The sequence below is a fragment of the Poecile atricapillus genome, chromosome 1 (genome assembly GCF_030490865.1).
Source record: "Poecile atricapillus isolate bPoeAtr1 chromosome 1, bPoeAtr1.hap1, whole genome shotgun sequence".
NCBI lineage: Eukaryota > Metazoa > Chordata > Aves > Passeriformes > Paridae > Poecile > Poecile atricapillus.
In genome coordinates this window covers 136,638,483-136,662,069 of record NC_081249.1, presented here as the reverse complement: position 1 = coordinate 136,662,069, position 23,587 = coordinate 136,638,483, and the positions used below count along the sequence as shown (strand labels likewise).

Sequence of the window (23,587 nt, the reverse complement as noted above, 5' to 3'; positions counted from 1 at the left end):
TTAAATTGTAAACTGGAAGCTGCAAGTGTTAGTGTGAGATGACAGATTGTGGGTGTTTTCATTCTTTCTAAAAGGAGCTAATTCATGACTTTATTTTAGGGTTGAATTTAAATATGCATGGTTCAGGGCTTTCTGTTGCTTATATCCTAGTAAATTATCTAATACCATTGTTGCATAGTTCACATTTTCTTACTATTTCTGTTCACAGCAGCTTCATCTTGTGTGTTTGTCATGGGAAAAAATATCTCTTTGCTAGGAAAATACAGTGCTCTCAGGAGAAAATTTGGGGGCAGGCTTGAGAAAGTAATTTGAGTTTTTTGTGTATTTAGAAAAAAAAAGTAGGCAGCCATACATAGGTATATGGAGAGGCATGGCAGATACAACCTGTTCCTATTTATAGGAAGCCTGTTTGCATCAAGTAAAAAATGATGTGTTTCATCAAATCTTTCTGAAAATAAATCTCAGTAGTTTTGATGCACACGAGGTGTCATTTCCCTCAAGTAAAGGCTAAATAACATCATGATGTCAAAACTACTCTGGAGTTTAAGCATGTGCAGAATTAAATAATAAAAATACCCCTATTCAGTATATGTTGTTACAGAACTAAGCTGTGTTCTGTTCCCTCTCCAGAGTACTTTGACAACCACCTTCATGAGCGCAGCACTGTGTGGTCACATCCCAAGGCTGGTGAAGCCACTTGCCATCTCCATCCTTCCCGCTGGCATCAGCCATTTTCTCTGCTTTCAAGTTTTTCCTAAATTTGGACTTTTGCACTGTTACAGAAAGAGAAAACAAATGTGCATATTCTAGGCATGAGATGAAAAACTGGCTCCTTTGCACAAGTCTGGTGTTTCTGGCTGCAGAGAGGCTTTTGCAGAGGTGAATGCCAAAATATATGTGTTCTTGCTGTGTAAATCCTCCCATGGTACCAAGTTGCTCTTCCTTTGTTATTCTCTTAGAGTGTGGCCAGAGATGTTCAGAATAGCTTTCACTTTGTAAGTGTCTTGAAAAATTGCCCATTTAATCTGATGTACAGTTTATTTTTCCCCTGTCGCCTGCTGAATATTTATATTTTTAGCAGCATGTAAAAGACATCATTGGAATTTTTTGGCCCCATAACAGGAACAACAACAAAGTCAGAACTGGGGGAGTGAAATTGCCTATAAGTTTCACAGGAGATGTGAGAAGGAGGAGATGCAGAAGCATTAGGTGATATGGTGAGACAGTTACTCAGACCTTGCTACATTTGAAAATTAAACTGTGATTAACATGTACTGATCGAAGTTCTCATTTGAAGTAGGAGCTGCAGCTTGGAAAAATAAAAGAACAAATTACACTTTATTTCTGTCCTTGCTCGCTTTTGATTGTGGAGCCAATAACAGAGGAAGATACACCCATTGCTGGTGTGAATTTGAAGAATTTACGTTTTTCCAGTATCTGAATGGATGAGTGTAAAGTGGTGCCATGCCTGTGCCGCTGCCTGATAAGGGGTCATGGAAGAACCCTGATTATGTTGCATGTGATACAATATTTCTATCACACAGCTGACAACTAGGAGAAATAGCTGCTTTCAAAAGGAAGAGTTAGGGAAAGCTGAGTCTCTTGGCCATTTCCATCCAGGCCTGAAAGATATGGTGGTAGCAAGCAGGTTGCATTAAGGAGTTGTCAAGATGACACAATCTCTTCCAGGTGTCTGAAGGCACAGACAAGTGGGGTGAGCCTTGGAGAGTGCTGATGCTTTTGCTCATCATATCTCCCTGATATCTCCCTGATATCTCCTCCTTAATTTATCCCACTCATCAGATGATCCTAAGTGATGCCTTTGGCTGCTCTCTGTCAGTGTTCAGCACCACTGCTGAGATGTGTCTTCAGTCAGATGCTGGGATAGCATGTCCTATGGGAAGAACCCTTCAAGGGAGGTCTGGATGGCTCCTTGTTGTGGTTTAAGCTGTCCATTAGAGAGCTACAATGGTCAAAAGGTTTGGTATTGTGGCCTGGCTTTTGGTGGTGCCATAGCTGTTATGTGGTCTGAGCTGGGCTGTCATGGCTCCATAGAGTTTCAGAGGAGGAGGACTTGGTGGACCTTCCCTCAGCACTCTTCCTGGCAGCCATCCCTGGGAACTGCAGTTTCCTGGGGGTTTTCTTTGCCTACGTCTTCTCCTTGGTGTGTTAGATCCACCTTTGGTGAATGAGGAACTAGTTATGGCTTGACAGTGAGGGTGCTTCTTTGGGCTTGTACAGGACAACACTCAAAGTGTGTTTGATGTGAGAAGTTACCTTGCTCATACATATGTGTATGGGATGAAGCAGAACAGTGGGCACAGACCTCAGGTACCTAGACTGGGTCTTGCTTAGACCAAGACTGGTCCTTCTCAGCCCAGGTGGGGACATCTTGCTGCTGTGTTGTTTTCTTTTGGAGTTGGGTATAGAAGGTAATCACCTAGAGACCAATTCACTTGTCTTATGCACACTTTAGTAGGAAAAAACTTCTTTCAGTTTCTTCTTTGATGTTAAATCTGCCTCTGGATGCCCCTGCAGAGCATCTCCTGGCTTCCCATCCATAGGTGGGGCAGGAGCGCAGTGGTTTGCTGTCATCCACATGGATGCTGTGTGCCCAACTGGCACCTGTGCTGGGCCAGGGCTCTTGGGTGGTTTGCGTCTGGATTTAAAAGCCATGTCTTTCATACTGTCATGTGTGTGCCTGAGAACAAAGACAAGACTCCCCTTGCTCAGGCTGGGCTGTGTCCCAGAGCAGGGAGCTGGAGGTCCTACTGTGTGCAGGCAAGCTCTACAAACGCTCTGTACAGCGGCTGTGCAACCTCAGCCTAATTTTAGCTGTGGGATATGGCTGGAAGCTAAAATTGTCAGCAAACGTTTTTTGTATTAGCACTTCCCTAAAATATTTCACATGCTGTGTACACTTACTTATCTCTTTTCCCTCTTGCTTCTTTTTCCCCTTACAGCTTCTGATATGAAGAAGGATATAGAGTCTTTAATAGCCCAGGAAAAAGCAGAAATCGTCGCCAAGTATGAGAAGGTACCAGCCTCGTGCCTCTCCCCAGCATGCTGGCTGGGGCTGAAGCTGTTTAATCAATTAGGAAAGCATCAGATAAGAACTTTTGCCTCCCTGCAGGCATTGCCCCAGTAACCCTCATGCCATCAGGCTTCATGCCAGCTCTCCCTTCCTATATATCCCCTCTTACTACATCCCTGGATTTTATTGAGGGTCCCATGCCTGTTCAGCATAGATACTAAAAGGTGCTGAGCTTCTGGTTCTTCAAAGCTCCCTTAACAGCAGCATGGCATATGCCAAACAGCACTGTTTTTTCTGATGTACAGTTTTTCCTAGCCTCTAGCAGAAGCATACATAGAATGCTGGATAGGCTGAACTTGGCATTTTTCTCTTGTCTGCCTTGTATTTGGCTCTTTAGTCCAGGTTTTGCTCTCTTGGTTCTGTGCCTTTTATCATTTGAGAGAGATGGATGTGGGCTTTGGGTGCGGGGTGCAGGCACTGGGGCATTCCTGATGCTGGGACCAGCTCACAGGTGTCCTTTCTGCTTTCAGGGCAGACAGGAAGGAGCTCAGATTGACCAGTGGGAAGATGCCGATTTCACGCTCTACAAAGTTACAGACCGGTTTGGATTCCTGCAGTAAGTCCTCCTGCCCTCTCCTTTCCTCTCTGACCTCTGTGTGTGTGTGGACCATCCTTCTGCACTGAGCATGACTGGCCCAGCATCTCTCCCATAAGCTGCTCTGTGGCTTGGCTTGATCAATCCCAAATGCAGGAGGAAAGACTAAATGGGCCTCCTTCCTCAACTGTGCACGTCCAGACACTGATGCTTTAAATCTGCTGCAAGGCAGGGCTCAGAAATGGTTTTCTACCACAAGCCTGGCGTTAGAAGGTGCAGGCTGGTATTCCTGTGCCTCTGTGGTGTGTCAGAGGGAGAGGCCCTTGTGTTTGCACCTGATGATTCAGGGAGGCACAGGAAGAGACCAGACAAGATACCTGATCGTCTTTGGTTCCCTTAGGAAATCTCCATCCTAACCAAGGTGAACATGAATTAGATACACACCCTGTGCCTGCGAAGAGTCCTTAGAAACTATTTTTATTCTGATTCTGAACAAAAGCTATAATAGTAGGTGTTCTGTGTGCAGGAGGGGGATGGTTTAAGAAATTGCTGTCCAGAAATTCTGCTTCCCTACCCTTTAAATTGCTGATCATGTGTGTATTAAAGAGGAGATACATGCCCAGGATTTCCAGTTATGTCCAGTGCTTGATTGCCCCCCAGAGCTCCTGTTGAGTGGTGGAATTTTGGATGGTGCTTCCCCTGCCTCTTTCATACTGGGGACAGCTGTAGGAACGGTACAAAATCCCGAGGACATACCCCCTCAGGTGTCTGAGGTTGTCCATGAGCTGCAGCATCCTGTGCTCCTCCACACCCTTTCTTGCCTGTGGAGTAACCAGTGACCCCTTGCTTTTCCAGCGAGCAGGAGCTGCCAACCCGCACCGCCTTGGAGGAGAAGGTGAGAGCTGCCAGCTCTGTCATCATGGATGTGGCATCCTTCTCACACCAGCTGGGGAGGGAATGCTTTTTTGGGGAAACGAGTGAGCAAGTAAGAGTAAAGCAGGCAGCCAGCACTGACTGGTCACTGCTGCTCACCCAGAGGTGAGGACTCTGCACAATGCCCAGCTGTTGGAGTTTTTATTTTGCTGTGTCAGACAACTTTCCTCTCCACACGACACTGAAAAAGCACCTCTTAAAGCAATATTGAGCTTTTCCCTCTGCTTTGGCACAGTGCTCAGCAGCTGTGGCTCATCAAGGGGACTGCATATGCAAGGGAATATGGTGGAAGTTGTAGGTAACCATCATCTCCATCCTCATCTCCCCTGAGACTGAGAGCATGTCCTCTGTTAGAACCCTATTAATGAATCATGTTTCTGCTGATCTGATACAGTGATAGGATTTGAGTCTAGCTTGACCTGCAAGGATTTTTATTGTCAGGGAATAGTCTTGGGAATGCTTTCTCTGTGTTAAGCCTGTGCATCTTGTCATTTTCACCAATGCTGCTTTTAATTACCAAGTGCTGAAATTACCGGTTTCTGTGGATTGTTTCCAATCTTGATGTGAGGTCTTTGCATAGAAGTTTAAACCTAAGAGAATAAAGTTTTGTGTTTTCAGGAGGCATCTCCTGGGGCTTTTTTTCTTAAATTTCTCTTGTCTTTTCTTCTCTCTTGCACCAGCAAAAACAGCAGGAAATAGAACGTGTGGACAAGTGGCTTAAGATGCTGAAGAAATGGGGCAAATACAGAAACAGTGACAAGGTAAGGAGGAAAAGAAAAAATATATGTATGGAAGGGTAGGTGTGGTGGATCCTTATGATAAGACAGGCTTTCAAAAAAAGTCAATAGAAAAACCAGAGATCTCTGGAACATTGCCTGATTCTACTCATTAGTCTTTAATATTTTAAAGCTTTCCTAGAAATTTCTGGGTTATCAGTAGAGGTAAAAGTCCTATTCTGACTTACATAGCTTTAAAAAAAGGTTTCCTAAATGCTGCTGCCATGTTTGCACTTCTGGTTCCCTGTGCAAGCAGGAGCACAGCAGGGACGTCCGTGTGCCCAGCTGGCTCCCTGCCCTGTGAGAGCAGAGGGCATTGCACACCACAGGTCGCTTCTGTATCTCCACCTCCTAGAAATGATGTGATGTAGGAGATGTGACTGATGCAGCCCAGTTGATGTTCCTTGTAAATCTCCCTGGGGGGAGAATTATTTGTCTAGAATGATGCTTAGATGTTGTATTTTGCTCCTAGCTGTGTCCGTGAGAAGCCACCAAGGTATTACATTGTATACACCTGCCTGTGAAAATCAGGAATGGAAACACTAACATTATGTCTTGGCTTTGGTGTTAAAATGAACTCTGCACCAAACACCACTTCGAAACTGAATTGTTTTTAATAAACAGTATCTGTTATTATGTTCCTCTTACAAACCTTATGGATCAAAAACCCCTTTGAACCTTATGACCAGACCCTTACTGGTAAGGAGAGGAGTGTTGTGTCTGACCTGCTCTGCTTGCAGCACCCTGCACAGGAGAGGGCTGAAGCCTGGCATTACCTTGTTGCCATGGCCTCTGCAGCCTTCATGTTCAGCAGCAGGAGTGGGGTGTTTGGCTGGACTGCTTCTAGCTCCTGCTGAAAGTCTTTGGGAGAAAATTGAGCTTGGTTAAAAGGGCTGAATAGAGAGGAATATCTGAAGAATATTTACATAGCTGTAGGGACAACATCGGGCAGAGCATCCTCCTTACCCAGCTATCAGGAGTCATATCCAGTTCAGCCAGCCAAGAACCAGCTGTAGTCTCAATCTTTTTAAAAAAACCAAAACAGAAACAAAATCATCTTAATGACAGCAGGGATGGGGTGGAGGTGGGCTTGGGGTTTTATAATCCTTCTGTTCACTTCAGGGTGGTTCTAATTATGTTGTTAATCACGTTGCTCCACAGGCAAAATTGGAGGTTCTCCTGTGACTTAGTTCTTTCTAATTAGAAGTTAGCACTAATTGGTTAGTGACCTTGTGGGTAAACCACAAATTCCAGTGGGGTACAGGGAATTCCTTCAGGTCCTGGAGGGTGATTGGGGTGGGTAATGATGAGTGGTTTTAGCACATCTTGGCTTTCCTGGGTCAGATGATGAGGGCAGGCAGGATCCAGCATGACTGCTGTGGAGTGGTGGCGATCTCTGATCCCTGTTTTAGATTTCCCTTAATAATTAGTGGGAGTATTAAGCATGTGGTAGCTGATGTCACTCAGATCTGCTGGATGGTGAAGGGTCAGACTGGCAAGTGGGTTTTGAGGGTCTTTGGGTCAGAAAATCAGAAAGCTCTTGTAGTAGAATAAAAGATGTTATAAATAACAGCCTGTAAATGGTCAATGGCTCTTGAACACAGAGATGGCATTGTTCCATGCTTAGAGACCAGCAATGGCTATCCCCTCTCCCAGCAAACAGAGCAGTGCTTGGCCCCAGGCAGGGAAGGAGCAGTCTAGTGACCCTGGGGACTAGAAAGGAGCTTTGGTTTCAGTCCTATTCAGCCTAACATCCATTGCCTTGCACTAAGGCAAGTGCAGGCTTGTAAGGTCTATAGCAGCCACACATGCAAAGATGCTGAAAGGCACAAAAGAAGTGTGCCTTCTTATAATAATAATTAAAAAAAAAAAAAGTAAAATTAGGTTGTATCCTACACCTAGATGTGAAACCCCATGCTCTTGTGTCAGGAGCATGGAAGCTACTCAGATATTCCTGCTGCCAGAGCTGGATGCAGTTCAGCTGTGGCATTTCGAGGACCTTATGCTGGGATCACAGTCATGTCACAGGGCTATGTGTTTTGTTCTAGCTAAAGTAAATGTGACAAGCCCTTGATCTGATTTCTTAAAGCAGAGTGGGTTGGTTTTGTTCCTTCTCTGAGCACTCAGGCTCCCACATCTGCATTGCATGTTTCCTTCAGGTTTGTTTTCACCACTTGGCTGACATGATAGAAACTCAGATGTCACAAGACAGCCTCTCTGTGTTATTTTAACAGTAACTAAGGTGTCATCTTTGAAAAAACCCTCTTATTGAAAACAAGAACCTTCCCTTTGATGTTAATTTTGATATGCTGTGGGGATATGCTATTAGAGGGGGAAAAATAATCTTGTTGCAGGAACCGCAAGCAGTTTCACAGGGAAGTTGCCCTGACTTTGACTCTGCTTGAATGATGTAGAAACCTATCTTATTTTCCAGACTGGGACTTCCTGGACTTCAGGGCCAACCTTTTCAGTGTCTGTTCATGTACTGGAGCTGGTAGACGTGATCATAACTAGTGCTTGATGAAAAGGGACTCAGCAAGCAAGTCTTTGTATTTTGCAGCATCTTAGTATCTGATTGAGGCTTAGGTTGTTGTCTCATCTTCTGTGTTGTGAAATGTCAACAGGAGGAGCAGGGTTGTGTACCTATCCAGGGCACTGACCCCAAAGCAGCCACCTGTCAGTGGGCAGGAAAGCAGCTTTTTCAGACCCTTGGCATGAGCTATCGCCAGAGAGCAGTAGGTTTGGCTTTTTGTTCCCCCCACCTGCAGCCTGTGTGCATCCTTGCATGCCGCTGATTGCAGTCTGGGTCTTGTGACTGTCACAGATTATAGGAAATAAGGCTGAAAAAAAAGAGGGAGACCTTTTACAGTTCCTTGCTTAGAATGGCCTGGCTAGGAACTGAAATAATTTCTGGCATAACCTGTTTCAGGATGAGCAACAAATAGGATTATCTTAATTAAAGTAATGCCCTGGGGCTCCCTGTGCTCATCATTGCCTTAGATCTGTCTCCATCTCTCATCTAGACACATTTTGTAACAATCTGATTTAATTTCAGTAGCAAGATCAGCAAAAAGTGACACCCAGCACAATCCTTCACATGGGTGGGGTTAGAATGATGCAACTGCACCTTTTTCTGGCTGAACTTCCACAAGGGAAAGGGTACAAAAATAAAGGATGATATTGTTTTGCAGAGTTAAGGTATGTCAAACTTGCAAAGAAGTGCTAAACTGTGTTATTCAGGGTTCAGCACAGGGAGGCTCAGATGGTCTGTCTCTTCACTGCTGATTTGAGCCCAAGTTTAAACACCAGCCTGACTCTGCTTGGGAAGGTTAGGAAATGGCTGCTGCCATGTAAGAATCCACACAGTTCAGGCAGCACAGTTCTGCAGATAAAAAAGGCTGTTCTGTGTGCACTGCAACAGCAGGATAATTTATTCATTGTAGCCCTGAAATGGATTTCAGCCAGAAGCATCAGTCATAGGAGGAGGATATGACCTCTGCATCATTTGCAAGCTGCATCTTACTGCTGCCTGTGTGGGATGGGACCTTTAGAGAGGGATGTCTTTGCTCGTAGATGTCTGGTTTTCAGGCAAAGCCTGCCTTTGTGCAGGGGGAAAGCCTTGTCTCTGCTAAGGTCACGGGAGTGCAGGGCGCTTAATCCAGTGCATGCCAGCAAAGCAGTTTAGGATGAATTGGGGATCTGTATGGACTGACACAGACCCCCAAGAGCGAACAGTCTGCTAATGCCAGGGAGAGCCAGCAGACGTTTGTCATGCCAGGGCTGGCTGAAGTCAGATGTCCTGCCTCAAACGCCATGAGAAGGAAAAGGGGCTGTGTCTGGGAGCTGCAGGGTGGCTTCGCCTGCTTCCCCCCGCCCCATTTTGGAAAGGCAGGTAGCATTTTCCTTTCCTCCAAAGGTAGCCTGGGGAATAACTGTAAATGCCTGCCCATGGCTCACCAGCTTTAGGATTTAAATTTGCCCTTGCTTTGCTGGCACCCCATCAGGAATAGCTGCATAGGCTCCAGCTGCAGGTACAACAGCTGAGTTGGGAGCAATCATAACTGTATAGAAAGAAAACCATACGTGCTGATGTCCAGTCTGCCAAAGGTCCTGCACGGCCACATCGTCTGTCAGCAGGCTTTGTGGTACTAAAAGGAAATCCTCCACTCCAGGTGAGGATTTGCACAGCTCAGTTCCCCTGGTGCTCCACTGGTAGAGGACGTGAAAAAGTCCTTTGTCTTCAGAAAGATCACTCTTTGAGCCCTAGAGGAATTGAGGAAGGAGAGCTGCCCCCACTTTAGTGTGTTGGAGACATATGCTGGACATACTCAAAAGCTTGAAAGGGATATCACCATGCATACCCAAAATTTGGGTGTTGCTCCTGCAGTCTCTTCCTGGTGATCCATGCACATGGCTGAGAAGTTAACAGTGACAGACTCCAAAGTGTGAAGGTGAACTGCAATGTGTATATTCTGCTTCAAAAACCAATCCACCAATCCCAAATCCTTTTTAACTTCACTGTCTTTACTACTGCAAAAAGATGTTCTGTCTTTAAAGGCAGTGACTCCATCCCTCTTATTCAAGACCTGGAACAATTGGTTGGGTACTTCTCAGAGAAGATTGCTGGTGCAGGAAGATGGAGCTCAAGTCTGTGCTTCCATAGTCTTCCCCATCCAATCTACTGCAAAGAAAATCTTTGGGCAGGGGAGAGATAGCAATGGGGTGATGATGGCCTCTGTGCTATGAGCTTTGTGTATTAAAGCCTGGAGAGGGAAGATGATCCCATGGCAAAACCTGGAGCAAGTTTTAGACTGTGTGGTTTCAGTCCTTGGCTGAAACAGCCTTTCTAGTGTCTTGAATTATTGCTTTGACCACCAGCATCTCCCTTTGTGAAGCAGAATGAAGCAGACTTGCCTGTGCAAGTCTGGCAGCCTGCATGGGACATGATCTAGGTGCTCTCTTCCCATCTGTAAGGGTTGAATGGTCTATAAGAGACCAAAGAGAGTGACCTTGAGGGTTCTTTTTGTATGTCATGTGGTACAAGAATTATCATCACATGCTGCCTTACCTCTGTCTTTTTATCCCATCATAAATACCACTTGTATGGTAACTTCCCTGATTTCCTTCAAGTTTCACAATGAGGAAAAGTTGCTCATTTTTTTCTGGGTGACTCACTCAGCTCTGAGGTTGTATCACTTTCATGTCTGGAGGTGGTGGGAGGAGGAAAGCCGTTGGATAAATAACAGGAAGGCATTTCATTTCAGTTTGTTTTGTACCTCCCCTGTTCCTTTAGCACTTGTGCAAAGAAAATCATTAGACACATTTACTATATCCCACTAAGGGTTGAATTCATTAAAGTATAACAATACCAGCTCTGGAAATTCAAAACAATTATTTCCTTCCCACGGACCTGAGTGTCATCGTATGCATTGGCAGCTGCCAGTCAGTCTCTCGTAATCCATTGGAAATAAGAAATCTTTTCTGAATTAGTGTTTTTGTCAGAATTGGCACATATTCTAGTTTCTTGATTCCACTTCAGCTTTTGCTTCATAAAAGCATGAGTGCTTGCAGTAGCCAGGCTATTGTGGGCAGCTACTGCTTTGGAGATGTGGTTCATCTAATCCTGCTGCTTTGTGTCTCTTGATGCATTGCATCCACTTCTTTCATCCTGATTTAATGACTCTTTGGAAATGGGTCTTTCATCTGTGGGGATGAATCTGTCCCACATGCTGTGAAGGTTTGCTGTCCTTAAAACACCTCCTTACGTAAGCCTTTGGGTGTGCAGATGGTGAATTAGTGATGTCCCACTCGAAATGCAGGATGTTTTTGAACAGGATGGTGGCTTTCCATGGGCATGTCTTGCTGGTGAGGTTGCTTTTAGGGGACAGCTTTTATTTGGTGCATACAGAAGGAAGGCAGGATCTGGTTTAGGATTTCTGCAGGATTTGGTCCTGGCTAGGCACTGGACCTTGACAGCTGGTGCTAAGCAATGCTTGAGACACAGCAAACATTTGGGAAGTTCTGAGGATGGCATTTTAAATGTTGTATGTCCATTAAACTTCCAGGATCAAGATATATTACAGACACGTTCTCTGTCAGGAGAAATACTGAAATATTTATTGTAATGGAGTGGAAAAGCATTCTCATAAACATCTGGTTCTCCTGGTCCTACAGAGTGATCTTGGCATTTACTACAGAATTATTTTATATACTTTTTTTGACCAGGATAGTGGTGTTAGTTCTTTCCTGTCCTCTAGCCTGTCTGCTTGAAACCCACCTCCTGTCTTACTTTCTGGTCTTGTAACTCTTTGGGACAAGGGCCACCATTTCTGGGTTTTGCCCTCAGTAGACATAATGCTGCCATGAAGACAGTAAGGAAATGAGGAGTGTCGGTTTGTGCTCATGGAGGCAGTGAGCCAGCACAGTGCCATGTTTAAGGTCTTTATGTCCTTGTGAGAGGCTGACCTTAAAAAGTCAGGTTGGAAATGAAAGAGCTGGTGGTGCAAGGTGGGTCTGAAAGATAAGGTAAGAGAAGCAGGTGTTCAACTGGATGTGGCAATGGCAGTGTGGCAGGCCCACATCCAGAAAACCTTCTACTAGGATCATGTGCTTCCCTGGGGATTGCAGTCCTTCTCTTATATCAGCCTGAATTGCATGAAGCAGAACACCCTATGGAAAAAGAAGAGGGATTTTGATGGTGGTTGGATGCAGTTGTACCAGGCAGTGACAGTAGCTCCAGCTGATTGCCTGATCGGGCACCGCCCTTCTCAGCTCCAAGCCCATTCCCATGACTGGAAATCTGGAATCTCTGTCCCCTCCCAAGAAATTGCCTGGTTCTGAGGGTGCATCATGAGGCAACATAAATGCCCTCCATGGCTGGAGTTAGGGCATGTGTCACAGGTCCTTCAGTGTACCCAAGGGTACTCAGGAATCTGAGTGCTGCAGTGGGTTTTGTAGTACAGCTGCAAGGCATTTCACAGGTGGGATGAATGAAAGGAAGGAAGGTATTCAGAAGACAATATTTTTCTTTCTTATGAAGCTTTTTCTTTTAATGGAAGCAGTCAGCAATGGCAAAAAAAGCTCTTTCCCCCACCCCGTTTTCCATTGAAATTTAATGGGGGCTTTGTGACAAGAAAAAGGGAAGAAGCATGTGTGAGATGAAGTGAATGAGGACCTGTCTTCTATGAAGACAGGTTGAGTTGTTCAGCCCGAAGAAGAGAAAGCTCTGAGGAGACCTCAGTGGTCTTCCAGTACTTAAAGAGGGCTTATAAAAACAAGGGAGAATGACTTTTTACACAGGCAGATAGGACCAGAGACTACAGTTTTAAATTAAAAGAGGGCAGGTTTAGATTACATGTAAGGAAGAAATTCTTTACTGTGAGGGTGCTGAGGCCCTGGCACAGGTTGTCCAGAGAAACTGTGGATGCCCCATCCCTGGAAATGTTCAAGGCCAGGTTGGATGGGATTATGAGTAGTCTGATGTAGTGAAAGGTGTTCCTGCACATGGCAAGGATGTTGGCACTAGATGATCTGTAAGGTCCCTTTCAACCAAACTGTTCTATGATTCTGGGGTTCTATGATTTTGACTGAGTAGCTGTCTTTGATGGATGCAGGTACTCAGCTCATCCATCAGATTGGAAATGCCCTCTCTGCGCCACCACAAGGAGAGTAAGTGATTGCCTGGGGTGTCTGTTTAGATGGCTGATTATCTGCAGCAGCAAACCATGGAGGAAATGTTTGCCACCAGCAGGGCCCAGTAACCTTGCATGTGTTTTCCTCCCTGCAGATGTGCCGGCGTGTGTATAAAGGGATCCCGCTTCAGGTGCGAGGCCAGGTCTGGTCACTTCTGCTGGATGTTGAGAAGATGAAGAAGGAGAATGAAGGAAAGTATGAGGTATGGGCTCTACCTGGCAAAGACAGCAGGAGCAAGGTGATAGGGAGGTTAGATTGGTTGATGAAGCTGGTTTGATGAGGACTGAAAATGCAAAGGGTATCAACTCTTTGTCCTTGGGTTTATATTAAGCTGGGGTCTTTCAGCATGTTAGCTGGCTGCTTTCTATAATATGCTGCATCCATTTATTCTGCTGGAAGTTGGGAGCAAAGCTGCTGTCAATGTTACTGCGTCTTTAGAGAAAGATGCAGGGAAGAGTGAGGGGAAGCTTTCCATAGGCAGCATGTGGAAGCTCTTGGTGGATAATTAACTTATTTTCCAAGCCTGTGTTATGATTTATCTTGCATCATGAACCAGGGTGAGGATCCGGGTGTTGTGGAAACAATTATTTTTCAGAGGCAGGAGGTTGAGTGCTGTTTCCAACAGGTGTTTCTAAAAATCCCTGCCTATTAAGCAGGATGATGCTAACACTCATTATAGTCAGTCAAGCGTGGATGTTACTGGTGAGGTGCTGCAGGGATGGAGGCACACGCAGGGGCTGGGGGAAGGTGGGCTGGGCTCACTGCAGTAAGCACAGATAAGGAAGCTCTCCCAGCATGCAGATTAAAAATTGTGCTCCCTCCCTCAAAGCTGTGCTTCGCAGGCAGGGAAGCATTCCAAACAAATGAAAGTCACAAGGAGTTTATCTGTGCTCCAGAGGGGTCTCTGATAAACAGGAGCTTCAGGGCTAATAGGCTTTGCTGGATGCAAACCCTCTACAAGATCATCTTAATCTACCTCTTCTTCGGTGCTGCCTGCTGCCAGTAATTAGCTCTCCCCTAACTTCCTCCAGGAGAGGCTCAGTGCAGATCCTGGATGAGGAGTTTTGCTTTCAAGAAGGGACTAAGCCTCAGCCTCAGACTTGTGTCCTGGAGGGACTGGTTCCAAGGCCACCCCATTTCCCCCTGAGGCATAACCTATGGCACAAAATCCTGAAGGCTACCATGGGATATTCCACGCTTGTTTGTGATGTAGGTGCGATGCTGTGCTTCCCTGGGGTTTGTTAGCTGCAGCCAGAGGGCTTGAGGGGAGCTTGAGAAGGCAGCAGGAGAAACATTGGCCATGGGGCAGAGCAGAGGCATCCTGGCTTTTACCCACTGCTTTTTACAAGGTCTTTGAGATGGGACTTCAAGCTTCCCAGCCTCTGCTCTGCCATCAGCTTGCAGGACTCACAGCACTCATGAGTTCAACAGAGCATCTGTGGAGCTCCCACGTTATTTACACTAGGGAAAAAGGGAGAATAACCCATCCTGTGTTTCCTTTTTAATATCTCCACAATTAGTAAAGCCTCCTAGGTGCATGGAGGTGACAAAGTGCTGTGTGGCCTACCTGCTATTCATGTGCAATGATGAAAAAATACCCAAAGTAGGGTATTTACAGTCTTTGGGGGAGATTTCTGTGTTGTTCTGGCAGGGAAAACAAGAGGGCCTTTAGCAGGAAAATTTGAACTGAAGTGACCCAGTGCACATGAATAGTCATGAATATTCTCTCAGGTAGTCTGCCTGCTTTATAGAGGGCAAGAAGCCACCGGATACAGAGACCTCAGTATTTACAGCAGGGAAATGATGTTGTTCATCAGATCTTAATTCCATCATCACTTTTATCCTCACTTGTCCTGTGCAGGCAATAATTCAGAATAGCCCCTGTACTGTATGCTCCTCCATACAGCTGCTTTCAAGGCTGGAGTTAATATTCCCAAGATGCTGTGATCATCCTAGGTGTTAGCTGTGCTGGACACATGTGGCTGCTGATGACCTTCTGATGTTCCCCAGAGCTGATACGGCCACCTTGGGAGGTCAGCAGCAGCCTGGAGGTGCCTGGTGTCAGGCTGACAAGCATTCATAGGATGGCAGCTGCTGGAGCAGATGATAAGTATGTGTGCAGATGTCCTATCTTCTGTCTCCTCTGCAAGCCAGGAGGGGTCCTGACCCTGGACTCAAGGCAGGTTGGGCTTGCTGCTCATCTCTGCTGCCTCCAACCTGCTGGTGACTCTCAGTGGGCCTCAAGACAGTCACAAAATGTATTTTCTTCATGCAATTTACCCTGCAGACATTAAAGGAGGAGGGCATGATGACTGGTGGTATCTAAAGGCTGTGAGATGAGATGCTTAGCTATAGCATACTGGTCCCTGTCTGCAGTACAGAGCTGAACTGTGGGACTGCAGTGCAAATGGGACTGCAGTGAGATTTGTCCATGGAGTATCTTCATCTTGGGGCTCTGAGGGCACAATTGGTTGAGGTGGTCTTAAACTTCCATTTGAATTTCCATTTTTTTTGCAGTGGACTTCAGTCCTTTTTCTATATGATGCTGCCTTAAATGATTAGCCAGCCTGGGGGGAACATGGGGATTCTTGGCTTTGAGTTTAGCTTCTGTTCTGGACTCTGCCAGTTTCTTAAAATTTCTACCAGTCCAAGGGAATATTCCAGGACTGCTTTTCTGGTGGAAACTCCTTAAATCAAAGATGATTCTCTTCTGCAGGGAAAGTAGTAGTTGGAGATCACAGAATCTGTCATGACAGTTTGGACTTTATTATGATTGAGACTCTGAAAAGCTGAGAGTGCTGTGTACATCTGTGTATTAGTTCCTTAAGGATCAACAGAGCTTTCAATGCTTTATGACAGCCAGCCAGGCCAAGAAATCAAAATAAATCAGAGTGGAATTGAATTGTAAAGGTTTTAGATTCTGAAAACTCAGTATCTGCATTGGAAGATGGGTGAAGGCTGGGTTAGCAGCTGCTGCTGTCTTAGTTTGTGGTGTCATCCTCTTCTCCCTGGGCCAGTGGCACAGACAAGGGGTCAGGGGCTCACCTCCAGGCTGCAGTTCATTGCTCACTGCAGGACATCAATGTCCCCTGCTCTGCATAGCTTTGTGCAGCTTTCAAGCTGCCCCTCCTGCTGCAGGAATCCTGCCTTCTCACTGTGTGGAGAGAGGTATAGGCTGAGATGGTCTCTGATTCCTGCCTCTTGTCTGCCCCTGTCCCTTCCAGCAAATGAAAGAACAAGCGAAGAGTTTTTCATCGGAAATCAAGCAGATAGATTTGGATGTTAACCGCACCTTCCGAAACCACATAATGTTTCGGGATCGCTACGGTGTGAAGTGAGTATGGAAGGCTTCTGTGGCTTATATGGGCAGTAGTGCCAGTGCGTATGTGAGGGATGAGCTGGATGGGGTGGCCAGCAGTCCCCTGGCTGGTCTTCTTTGCCTTCTTCTCAAACCATTACCCCACAGTGCGACCCACAGGTGCTGGGCTGCTGATTCTCTCTTCAGAGAGGTCCACACTGGAGCAGGCTCAGCCCCAGTTCTTGAGCCAAGCAACAGCCTGTTGCAGTGCCTTGTCCCCCAAGGGTCACAGTTGCAGAAGACTTGGTTTGGGTTGGCTGGGATGATGGGGTGGGCCCATCAGGATCTGGGAGGATGGGGTTGGAAGGGTTTGACAAAGTGACTTTGTCACTGGGAGAAGTCACACCTGGCTACCCTACAGAGTTTCCAAGGAATGAGCTTTCCGGTTCTGTCAGTCCTGCTCCTTGCAAAAGCCTTAAGTACCAGCTGGCTGGGTGCTTTCATAATCTTTGCTCTCTGTGTTTATGCACTGATGTGCTCATGAAGCTGGAGACCTCATGCTCAGGTGTTTTAATATCCTGCTTTCTCCCCAGGCAACAGGCACTCTTCCACGTCCTGTCAGCATACTCGGTTTATAACACTGTAAGTAGTAAGTTCGGTTAACATGAAGAGCATTGTGCTTAATATATATATAAAGATTTTAAAAAAAGCTTTATATATGTGTGTATTTGTGTAGACATATATATTTTCATGTATATATATACATAATAAATCTATTTAGCCAGTGGTAATTCCAATTTTAAGTCCTAATAGTGGGTTGTACAAAGAGCTGCAAGGCTCTTGGGCAGCACAAGAATCTTTCCACAGTTGTTTCATTCCCTTGTTCATTTTGTCACCTGGTAAATGACATCTGGCAGATTTAGTTTGGGCAAGTGTCAGCAAAGAACAAGGGATTGCCCTTCTGCTTTTCAGCAACACTAGGCTTCTGGCAGTCTGTCATGTTTCTGACTTCTTGTCTCACACCAAATGGCATCCTTGTTGAAAACAATTATTTACTACAGCAAACCAGTCATTTTTAGCTGAAGGACACAGGCAGAATAAGCAGAAATTAGCAGCTGAACCTACTGTCTCCACCTCCAGAAGGGAACAGTTATCCCAGAAGATGCTCAGGGGGTTAGTTAAGGAGCCTCCCTCATGCCAGATAAATGCTTACCAGATTTATTTACTGTTTATTAATTACTTCTGTGCTCATATGGCTGAAGGAATCCGAAACAGCATTGGAGCCACATGCTGTTTGTCATTCCAAAGATAGATTGAACATAAGGAAGACATTTTTTACAGTGAGTGTGGTGAGGCATGGAAATAATTGCTCAGAGAAGTTGTGGATGCCTTATCCTGGAACTGTTCCAAGTCTGTTTGGATGGGACTTTGAGCAACCTGGTGTGGTGGAAGCTGTCCCTGCCCATGATAGCAGGAGGATTGGATGAAATGATCTTCAAAGGTTCTTTTCCAACCCAAACTACTCCATGAGTCATTGACATGGTAGATTCTGTAGACATATGGGAGCTGTGAATTTGGACATACTTTTTTACATAAAGTAAACACTTTGAAATGGGACGGACCTTGGAAGAGGAGAGGGAAATACAGGCAGCTTTAGCACTGTGGTAGGCTCTGCCAACATGGCAGCATGTTTGCCCCTCTTGACTATTGCAGGAAGTGAGCTACTGCCAAGGGATGAGCCAGATTGCAGCCATCCTCCTGATGTACTTGAACGAAGAGGATGCGTTCTGGGCACTGGCACAGCTGCTTACCAACCAGCGCCACGCCATGCATGGTAAGGCTGGGCTGGGGGTGGGGAGTGTTTGGCAAAGGAAGGGAAGATTGTTCAGGTTGGTCAGTAGAGCCTTGCTTCTTCTCACATATTTGTTTAATTAAAGTGGGTCAGGCTTAACTACTTGTGCAGCCTGACTAGGGAGCTGAACTTCACTCTTGGAGGCAGATGAGCTCTTATTAAAAAAATGAGTTTTATCCACCTGAGCTTTAGCACTCAGTAATTAACACTTTCACAGACGTGCTGTCCTCCCTCCAGGGTACCTTGCCCTTGGCAATCAATTAGCTCAAGGTTATGAGTTTATAAGAAGCCTCACAGAAGTACATCCAAGAATATCCACAATAAATGTGGATGTAATTCCACTAAATGTGTGATGTATTGTTTTACTTTGAACACATTAAAGATCCTTTCATCTTCCTTGTGGTTAGCAGTAATCTATGCACAGAGGGTTATTTCATGGGCAGAGAGCTAAACCTTATGGCTTGATAATTTTGGACAGTCTTAAATGTGTGTTCCACTAGATTACAGGGAACAAACTTGTGGTGTTCAAACATCTTCAGCATTTCTCTGAGCCTTGGTAAGCACTCTGAGGCGTGTTTGGAGAGATCTTGGCCAAGCCAAGTCGCAGGCAGGCAGGCAGGCAGTGGGAGCTGTGTGGGCCTCCTCCATGGGGCTAGGTGGGAGGGACCAGCTGGACTTCTTCTGAGGGTCCTGTTGTTCAGATGGGATGAGGAGTGACTTCTGGAAAGCAAGGTGAAAAGGAGGTAGCTGGGCACCCTGTGGTTCAGCCAACTTCAACAGGTGATGCAAGAGATGAGTTTATAGAAAATTAGGCTATCCATGTCACTGCTGCAGAGCTTTCCTGATTTTTTTTTATTTCTCTTGTCTTCTCTTGTTAAGGTTTTTTCATTCCTGGGTTCCCGAAGCTGCAGAGGTTTCAAGCCCATCATGAGCAAATTTTAAACAAACTCTTCCCCAAACTGAAGAAGCACATGGTATCTCTTTACTATCAGTCTTCCTATAATAATGCCACATTTTAATGGTTAAGCAGTTCATACAGTGTTCTGCCACACAGATGCACAGCTGAACGTATTTCTAACCATATAGGACTGCTTCAGCTGCAGAGGCAGGCATTTGTTAAATGGGTTGCCCAAATCTTGCTGAGGTGAATGGTAATCATTTGCTTGCTGGTCACCATTAGTGGAGGGACTGCTAAAATTTAAAGGCCTCCCTAGGATAGCCAGGCAGGAAGGCTTACAGAGCCTGCAACAGGAGGAGTAGCAGTGAGGCTGGGTTGTGTTCTTAGACCAGCTGCAAGGCCCAAAGGCTGATGCTGGTCTCTCTGGAATCTTATTTCAGTAATTATTAGCTCCAAGTGCTTTGCTGTTGTTTTATGTCAGGAGACACATAAGATTTGCTGGGTGTTTTGTTGCTTGGGCATGTCCAGTTGCTTTTCTGTCTAACAGATGGTACAGGCCCACTTGGTGGCTGCAGGAGCATCTGCAGGGCACACTGACTCCAGTCTAATGTCCAGGCCACTGTTTTGCAGCACCTGCTCTCTCACTTTTTTTTTTCCTCGTCCCTCTTTGCATTTGGTGTAGACAGTTGGTGTTCAGTGGCTAGATTCCTAAAGTTTTCTTATACTCCCAAGAGGTTTGGTGGCCCCCATCTCCAGCAAAAGGTGTTTGTATTAACATCATGTGCAACAGCTCTTGCTTTATGCTGCAAATGGCTGTAAAAGTGAAACAGAGCCATGTTAGGTTTTCACTTATAGTCATGGGCAGGGGAGGGGATGGGAATAACTCAGAAAGCTGCTCATTCCTCCTTCTCCAGGCTTGCAGGTACACAGCACCAGCTAAAAGCAAAGGCTGGAGCTGGCTGTTGATCTCATGGGCTTCTTACTTTTCCCATCCCCATTGCTTTGTTGGCTTTGCAGCAGAGGTCATGTCAGCTCTTCACACATCCCAGCACTGGGCATCAGATGGAGAAGTGTTAGACCAAGGTGGTGATGGGGAGGTTTTAGCCTGTCAGGCTGTCCTGCTCCTGCAGCAGCCATGCCATGTAAACGAGGTGGTACTTCCAAAGTTAGCTTGACTGTGCACTGAGAGGCTTGCATAGGAATTGCTCTGGAAACAAAAATGGTAGTCTGCAAGGAGTGAGTGGTTTGGGTTCCTGGGAGTTTTTTATAAATCCCTGGAGTAGGTATTAGGCCAGAAAAGCCTCTCCCAGAAATTCCTCTCCAATGCGGTGGCTGAAGTCTGGCTACATTGAGGATCAGGTTCAATGGATGCCTTGGGCAAAGGACCAAAGCAGGGCCTCAACACTGGTACTTAGGGGCTTTGTTGGGAGATGGAAGATGAACCACAGCCACATCCTGCATCCAGACCCCAGAATCAGTAAACCAACCAACCTCCCACAAAGCCAGTTACTAGCCTGGTGAAATGCCTGTCTCTATTTGCTGTCTTCCCCCAGGACAAGGAGCAGATGACTACTGGGATTTACACAACCAAGTGGTTCCTGCAGTGTTTCATTGACCGGGTGAGGATGCTCTGGGGGTTTTTTGCTGCTCTGCTGTTTGCATGCATGGTTAATCTGCCTGTGATTTTTTGTAAATATCATACTTTGAAGAAGATGTTAATATTTTATAAGGTGGGATATTATGCACACTCTCATAAGGCAAAAAAATTAATAAGGGAGAAGCTAAAAATAACTGCATGTCAATGATGACAAGCCAAATCCTGCTGCTTCATCACAAGCAGTTGTGGGGAGATGGCTCAGCATGAGCAGTATAAACTTCAGAGTTGGGAAAGATCTTTCTCTTGCCCATTGGCACTGCTGCAAAGGCAATTAACCTCACTTTGGCTCTGGAAATAACATAGAAGGAAGAAGAGCTGGGGGCATAAACCTCAACAAACAGCAGTGCAGCAGCTGCAGGCAAAGGAGTGGATTGGGACTAGAAACATGTGAAAGCGTGAGAAAATTACCCTGATTTGTCCAGAGCTAATTTGCTAGTCCAGAGCCAAGACTACTTTGTTTTTAGAGTCAGCATTGTGCTTATTGGACTTGAATGCAATGTCCAGACTTGCTAATATTTAAGACATCAATGTGCTCCAGTTTCAATTTTCTGCTGTCTTGTCTTCTATAAAACAGTGGACAGCCCCTTCCCTTCAAGAGGGAGCTCACTGCCTTTGCCACTACAAGCTGTATAAAATGCAAAATCCCTTTAACTGCTGTAGCATGTCTTAAGAGCTGCAATGGTCCAGTTGTGCCAAACTGTGGAGAGTCACTGCAGTATCCTAAATTTGAACCTAAACATCTCAGTAGGATTAGTATTAATTTCTGTGTTGGTGAGGTGCCTTAGATCTTTGCTGGGAGGTATGGTCTGCTCCATCACTTTGGGTATCAGTTCAATCCTGTTTGTCAGATTGCATCTGTATGCAAATGAAAACCTCTTGCAGAGGTGTTTTCAGCAGGCAGAAATAAGCCTGTATGTAAGAAAGACCTTTCCTTTGGACACCAGATTAATGATTTTTTGAATGCTTACTGATGCATCATTGGGCTTTCAGACCTATCCCATAAATAGCCCTTCTGGGAAATCTGGATGGATACAGGAGTTGTTTTTTGCGCTCACAGGGCTGAAAGATAATGGTATTCCTTCTAGGGTAGAGGAATACACATGCTAGCATGATTGGGAGGGAAGTTTATCTTTTTTCTGTGTTCATGGATGGGTTTTAAGTATTTCCCCGGCCACCCAAGTTCATTAGCTTTAAGGCAAAATCGTAGATGGTAAAAGATGTTTTTGTGTCTTAAATGAATTCCTGACTTGGAAAGCCTAGCCCTGTTGTGTGTTGTGGTGCAAGGTGATGCAGTGATGGCAGCAGCCTCTGTTTCATCATCCCATTTATGATTTGTTTGTGTGTTTAAAACAGACTCCATTCACTCTGACCTTGCGGCTGTGGGATATCTACATCCTGGAAGGGGAGCGGGTGCTGACGGCCATGGCTTACACCATCCTCAAACTGCACAAAAGTAAGATCCCACCTGACTGCATCCCCTATGGCTGTGGTGGCACTGTGCTGGGCCACCCTTGTGCTGCTGACCTGAAAAAAGCCTTGCTGGCCACTTCCAGCCTCTTGGTGCCCTGCACTGGCTGCAAAAGGCACAGTCCAGGGGAGGAAATGACATGCCACAAGGGTTAACTTGCTGTGCTCAGCACACAGAAACCACACCTGAAATGCTCCCAGCTGTGTCTTCCTAAGTACTGTGCCTCACAAATTGCTTTTAGGGGTAATACAGACAGCAGCCCATCTGTCAGCAGAACTTTGTGGTGGGTCAACTGAAAAGTCTGTAGAGAGACAAGTAAATCCATTAATACAATTCTAAAATTATCAAAACCTGGTTTTCTTGCATAACATTAAGGCAGTGATGTTTCTACCTTGAAACAAAGTTCTTTGTAACTTTGGACCCCTTCACTCCTATAAGTTGATAGCCTTGCTGTGTCACTCTTTTCGCCTTCATCTGGGGCAGGAATGCATGATGAGAACATTCAGACCAGCAGAATTTAGGGGTCTGCCTCTGAAAACAGCCACCCTGGTTTTCCTTCAGTTAAATGAAAACAGACTATCCAGAAATAATCTTGAAGTATCCTATTTGTCTGCAAAAAGTGGGAAACTGGCAGGCAGATGTTTCAGTTTGGCTGTGAAATCTCGCTTCCCTGAGGAAGGTGTAGTGTGGGTTGGCATCTCTTCCTACAACCCATTCCTGTCCGTATCCACCCCAGTCTGCAATCTTTTAAGGGCCAGCACCTCTTCCTGCATCCCTGCCTGCTGGCTGGTGCAAGTTGGCATCCCTGGCTGGTGGTGGCAGCTGTCGGCAATGGCTGTTCAGCCTGACGCTCAGGGCCTGTCTCATGGAGCTTTTCCTCCTCCTAGAGGCATTGGTGAGAACTTCCAGAAGTGGCCCAAAACCTGCATCCTCCTCAGCACAGCTCCCAGCCCTGCCATTGTCCTGCCATTGAGAAGCTACTGCTCAGGTGGCATGGGTATATATACATGTATTGATTGACCCTGAGCAATAGTGGGAAGGTGGGAGAGGCAAAAGCGTTCAGGCTGTCTCACTTGTTGGGAACAGCAACAGAATCCCAGATACATCCAGTATGGTGTAACGCCTGCTTGTGCTACCCCGAAATTTGTCTGTGCCACTGTCATTATTCCTTTCTCCCATCCCCCAGAGCGTTTGCTGAAGATGACACTGGAAGATTTACGTGAATTTCTGCAGGAGAAAATTGCTGCTTCCCTGCAGTATGAGGATGATGCTGTCATTGAGCAGCTGCAGGTGTCAATGACTGAGCTACGCAAGATGAAATTTGACCTGCCCCCACCAGGTGGGTAGAGGGGAAGGTGGGCAGCCCAGCAGGGACCAGAGCATC

At 45.8% G+C, this 23,587-nt stretch overlaps 1 protein-coding gene across 5 annotated transcripts in view; it reads left to right on the top strand.

Annotated features, from left to right (window-relative positions):
* LOC131574544 (USP6 N-terminal-like protein) overlaps positions 1–23,587 on the top strand; it is an 83,562-nt gene that overhangs the window by 47,820 nt on the left and 12,155 nt on the right. For 4 of the 5 annotated variants that reach the window (XM_058829021.1, XM_058829040.1, XM_058829029.1 and 1 more), the window contains 12 exons: positions 2,964–3,037; positions 3,565–3,650; positions 4,485–4,524; positions 5,243–5,323; positions 13,125–13,232; positions 16,255–16,364; positions 16,922–16,970; positions 18,042–18,162; positions 19,060–19,154; positions 20,632–20,697; positions 22,089–22,188; positions 23,390–23,542. In XM_058829021.1, coding sequence (XP_058685004.1) covers positions 2,972–3,037; positions 3,565–3,650; positions 4,485–4,524; positions 5,243–5,323; positions 13,125–13,232; positions 16,255–16,364; positions 16,922–16,970; positions 18,042–18,162; positions 19,060–19,154; positions 20,632–20,697; positions 22,089–22,188; positions 23,390–23,542 — 1,075 coding nt within the window. In that variant the 5' untranslated portion in view covers positions 2,964–2,971. Of the gene's footprint in view, positions 1–2,963; positions 3,038–3,564; positions 3,651–4,484; positions 4,525–5,242; positions 5,324–13,124; positions 13,233–16,254; positions 16,365–16,921; positions 16,971–18,041; positions 18,163–19,059; positions 19,155–20,631; positions 20,698–22,088; positions 22,189–23,389; positions 23,543–23,587 lie in introns of those variants that run through there. The other variant, XM_058829041.1, reaches the window with a different exon arrangement.